This window comes from Belonocnema kinseyi, chromosome 8 (assembly GCF_010883055.1).
Source record: "Belonocnema kinseyi isolate 2016_QV_RU_SX_M_011 chromosome 8, B_treatae_v1, whole genome shotgun sequence".
NCBI lineage: Eukaryota > Metazoa > Arthropoda > Insecta > Hymenoptera > Cynipidae > Belonocnema > Belonocnema kinseyi.
Genome location: NC_046664.1, coordinates 29,579,207 through 29,584,581, shown reverse-complemented (window position 1 = coordinate 29,584,581; position 5,375 = coordinate 29,579,207). Strand labels below are relative to the sequence as shown.

The 5,375-nt window shown below is 31.4% G+C and overlaps 1 protein-coding gene across 1 annotated transcript in view; it reads left to right on the top strand.

The window, feature by feature from the left end:
• LOC117177914 (ATP-dependent translocase ABCB1-like) overlaps positions 1-5,375 on the top strand; it is a 55,677-nt gene that overhangs the window by 12,881 nt on the left and 37,421 nt on the right. The window contains exons 3-6 of the mRNA XM_033369013.1: positions 880-1,051; positions 1,166-1,486; positions 1,564-1,788; positions 1,923-2,048. Of these exons, the coding sequence (XP_033224904.1) occupies positions 880-1,051; positions 1,166-1,486; positions 1,564-1,788; positions 1,923-2,048 (844 nt within the window). The remainder of the gene's footprint in view (positions 1-879; positions 1,052-1,165; positions 1,487-1,563; positions 1,789-1,922; positions 2,049-5,375) is intronic.

Sequence of the window (5,375 nt, the reverse complement as noted above, 5' to 3'; positions counted from 1 at the left end):
AATGCATTGCTAATAATTATTTTAGTACATTAATAATAATATGTAATATTTGAAAAAATTTATAAATTGATTAATATAAAAACCTGAGATCGACGGAAGGACCGGAAGTCACTTTCATCGAAAATTTCAAAATTACTTTACGAAGAAATATTGTATATTGTTATTATTGTAAGTTCAATTATTTCCTTTAGAATTGTAGAAATTCGCAAAAATCGTTGATAATGACATTTACTTTATTCTCTAAAGTTCTCTGAAAATTGGTTTAAATTCTTTTAAAATCGACTGAAATCTTTTAAAATTGTAAAATTCCTTGAATATAAAGGAAAATTTGTTTATTCATCAAAGTTCTCTAGAGAAAAGTGAAAATTCCTAGTAATTGTAGGAATTTGGGGGGGGGGGGTGGAATGTCAACAGATAAATGAATATATGGAGAAATAGAGAATCTGATGATCAAAGAAATAAGTAAGGATTAGGTAATCTAAAAAATAAGATTAAGAGATAGTGGAAGTTGACATGAGGAAAAAAAAGAGAAGAATTTCGAACTTAAAATTTGCCGGATAACTGCGCGCTGCACAATTTTTTATAGTATTACCATAATTTGAAAATTTTTTTAATGAAACTACGTTTGGTAATTTTTATCATGATAAATTTGGTTTTTAATCATAAATTTTTAATTTAGGGGTCATGTAAATAATGCGCCCCACAATTTTCCTTTGTTTAAGTAAGGGTGAGAATAAAATTGATTTGAATGGAAAAGAGATACAAGAATGTATTCAAAAGATAAACGTATGATATATTAGATGCACGACCCCTTAATTAAACAAATTTAATTTCATAGCCTTCTTTATTATAAAATGACAATTGTATTTTGGATTTCAGGGACATAATAAAATATGAAGATGGTATTGGAGAAAAGTTTGTTATGTTCCTTCACAATTCCTGCGCAGTTTTTGGTTGCATAGTAGTTGCTTTTTACAGTGGATGGAAACTCTCTCTCGTTTGTATAGCTCCATTCCCTGTTATACTTACAATAATTTACAAAATAGCGAGGGTAATTAAGGCTGGAATATTCTTTTAAATTAAACTCGAATTCAGGATTAAAATAAAAAATTTTACACAATTATAAATATTTTGTTAAGTTCTGAATAATTTGTTAATGATTTAGGCCACATCCAAAATAGCACAGAAGGAAATCGAAATTTATGCAGTGGCTGGGTCTATAGCGGAAGAAGCTTTGTGCGCAATACGTACAGTTTTTGCTTTTGGCGGGGAAAAGGAGGAGTTTTTTAGGTATACAAAAAATTTATTGAAAACGTACAAGAGCAATATTGAAAAAAGTTTTTTATCCGGCCTCGGATTTGGTCTACTTTGGTTCTTCATCTATGCAACCTATTCTGTTGCATTTTGGTACGGTGTCAATTTAATTCTGGATGAGAGAAATCGTCCTCTTAAGATGCAAATTGAATTGATTGGATCGATGGCTACGGTATAAGCATTATTTTTGTTATAGTAAAATATTATTTGCGAATATTAATAATTTGATTAACTTTTTTTTTTGGTAAGATCTTTTTCAGTATAATGATGGCAACAGTAAATATGAGCATTGCTGTTACATTTATCGACACATTGACTATTTCAAGAGCTGCAGCTGTAAACATTTTTTCTGTTATTAAACGAAAATCAATTATTGACAGCTCATCTTCCGTTGGATTAAAACCAAGGGATTTTCAGGGAACAATTGAATTCAAGAATGTTACGTTTAGATATCCTTCGAGACCTCTGGTTAAGGTAAGATATAATTTATTAATTTTATTTATTAAATAAATTGAATAATTATTTATCAAGTCATTTAATAGTGATTTTTCTTCATTAGTTTAGTTTCTAGTAATTTTTTAGTACTATATGAATGCTGGTTATTTCAGGTACTCAACAAATTGAGTTTTACAATTAATAAAGGAGAAACTGTGGCAATAGTTGGACATTCTGGTTGTGGAAAATCTACCTGCATTCAACTTGTTCAAAGATTCTACGACGTAGAAGAAGGACAGGTATTTTTTATACGATAAAAATTAATACATTTTTGAAAATATTTTCTAAAACTATACTAACAAATTGAAAATCTAATTTTTTATGCTTCATTTTTTCAATTCTTCTCTGCATATTTTGAAACAGAATTCACTATATACATCAGGGGGGTTTAAAAAAAAATTAATTTTGAATTTCACCTCAATTTTCATTTTGAATTTTAATATTCACTTTGGGTTTAAAATGAACCACGTGGAAGCAGAAATAAATTTTGGCCGAAAACGGCAGATCGCAATGCAAAATTATGTAGACAACCAAAGATAAGACTTATTAAAATGGATACTTTTATATCATGAATTTTTTTTATAATTATGCATGCTTAAGAATATATGTGACGAAAATTTGTTTAAAACCATACCCGGATCATCTCTTCCACTTACTTAGAAGTTTTTAATACACATTAAAATTATTTTGAAATTCTTAAAAAACAATTATTATAAGCATTCCAAATTTTTTTTCATTTTCTGTATAATGTTGTTTTAAGATTTGCCCTCACCGGAAAAATATTATTTTTCTGTGAAAACAAGTCCCTCAGGAGCGACCCAAAAATATTGTTATATATATTTTTTCTTGCATATGCTTTATTATTAACCAAAAAGGAAGAAAAAATTAAAAACACAGAAAGTGCTTTGAATTATAATTCAATTTTTTAATTGATGAGACGACATTTCTAAAACTAAAAAATAAATGTATTTGTACAAAATTTTAATTATGAAACTTTACTATTGAATTATTCTAAAAAACACGTTAAAAATTAAGTACAATTTAATTACCAAGAATTTTGATATGAGAACTTTTTTCATATACAAATCCACGAAAATTTCAATTATTTGAAGCAAATGAAAATTGTTTTAAATGACAGATTTTCGAATTCTTGGCTATACTTTTTAAAATTGTACCAATTTAAAACAATTTATAACTTTTTCATTTTAAATCGTTCATTTTCGGATATTTCATTTAGAAATATTATTCATTCTTAGAATCTTAAAATCCAAAATTTTAAGAGATTTGTTTTTGAAAAAACTTCAATTAAAAGTCGAATTACTTTGAGATATTGTATTGATAATTAAAAATTAAATAAAAATTATAGAATACAAGATCGCATCAGTAAAATTTATAAAATATTTCAGGGTGGCATATTATAAATAAAAGAAATTTCTAATAATTTTTCAATTATGAAATTTTTTTTAGGTTATTAAAGATATGTTAAATATTGTCAAGTCTCGAGTAAAATGCGAGGATAGTTTGGAAAATGTGTGAAAGAGAGAGAGAGCCCAGTGTTACTGATTATGTAATGCTGGTAAGACCTCACCAATTATTTGTTAGCGGGTTCGTAGTCACTAACAATCCTATGGGGATTGAGTCAATAAAGTGTTCAAAATAAATGAGATGTAAAGGGTTGGCCATATTCGACGAAAAGGTTTGGCAACACTGTAACTTTTGACAGAGATGGCAGGTTGAGTAATGACGTAGCGCGTTTGAAGCATCAGTCTAAGGAGATTTTTGCCATGGAGCAGTACACTCCACGCGAACGCTCTCAGATTATTGAAATTTACATTCAACAAAACAAGTCAATTGTGAAAACTCAACGTGCATGGAGAAAAATAAATAAAGTGAAAACTGCGCCTTCTGTGACTACATTGTATCGTTTGTATGAAAGATTTTTATTCGGGTGAGGCACTTACTAATCCCAAGCGTCCAAATAAAAAACGACCAAGGCGATCGGATGAAAATATCGCACTTGTACGGGCCAGTGTTCTGAACATTCCATGCACGTTGAGTTTTCACAATTGACTTGTTTTGTTAAATGTAAATTTCAACACTCTGAGAGCGTTCGCGTGGAGTGTACTGCTCCATGGCAAAAATCTCCTTAGACTGATGCTTCAAACGCGCTACGTCATTACTCAACCTGCCATCTCTGTCAAAAGTTACAGTGTTGCCAAACCTTTTCGTCGAATATGGCCAACCCTGTAGTTAGGATAATAGATAGTTTAATATTAAGACAAAAAAGGAAGATAGAAAAATACATAAATTAAAACTGACAAATTTGGTTTCTAATTCTGAAAGGGCAAGAGCTTTTGTCTTCTCGATTTTGTCCCCGATATGTCGTAGAGCAGCGACAGAACTCTACTGGATATTTGTATAATTCCCTTGAAAGTAAATCAATTAATGTAGTGAAAATAATGCACAAGCACTGTTCACTAGTCAAGTGATACACGGTTCTAAACAGCCACCGAATCCACTCATGAGTACTTTTTCACGATCTTTAAACCAGAGAAATTTATCCGGAAAATGACTTATATGATGACTGAAAGTCTCAGCCGAAGGGACTTTCGTTCAATGCTCAATATTACGTTATCTATTTTGCGGTGATATAATCGTACACGATTTATTCAGAGTGTTTCTTTGATCACAATGATACTGCATAGACAAAGCGGTTCGTACTTCGTAGATTGATTTGACAGTGTGACTGCTTAATACGTAAAGGAGATTAGCAGTGGTATTTGTTGAGGTTGTATAGTCCCGTGTCTATATGTTAAAGTTAGGGCGGTTGCATTCTTTATAGACGTGTCGTACGGTTACATTATGTAGTTGACATGGACAAGGATATTTATACCGCCATGTTGAACGACATCAATCACGAATATCTTTCTTTCCATTATATTAGCGCTCGCATTGTTTCGCATGTTTACGGCAGTCTACCATATTTTTTCTCGCACTTATCACGTTGATTTAGCAGAGGTAAAATGAGCTTACCGGGGACTCCATGAGAGGCGCGGTAGTAGAAACCATCTACTGCACATGTACGAAACTTGGCTGACTTAAGAAGACAAATAGGGTTCTGAAACTTTTCGTAGCAAGAATCGGTAGGTTCACTTCACGTTTAGTTTCTGGGGACTCCACGGGCGCGCTGGCCCGGGATTTAGTGAAACCTCCAAAAAAACATTGAATTCCGTACCCATGTTCTTTCGTCTATTGAACTTTCAGGAGTAAGAACTTTACGTGCTAGCTTAACTATATTTGCCGATTATAGTCAGAACATTTCGGTTCCAATGTGCCTGACTTTTAAAATTTCAATGAATTAGCAAAATAAATTACCCGGATTACCTGTTCCTTACATCCCACCGAGGATATAAACGCGATCTGCAATTATTGTAAAGAAAGACCATCAAAGAGTTTAGTGCTGAAAGCCAGACTCCTGTGAATACCCCACAAGGAATTAAAAAATCAAATTTGCAACTTAAATTGAGCATTTGATGACTAACGTGAACTCAAGAGGAAAGGGGAAA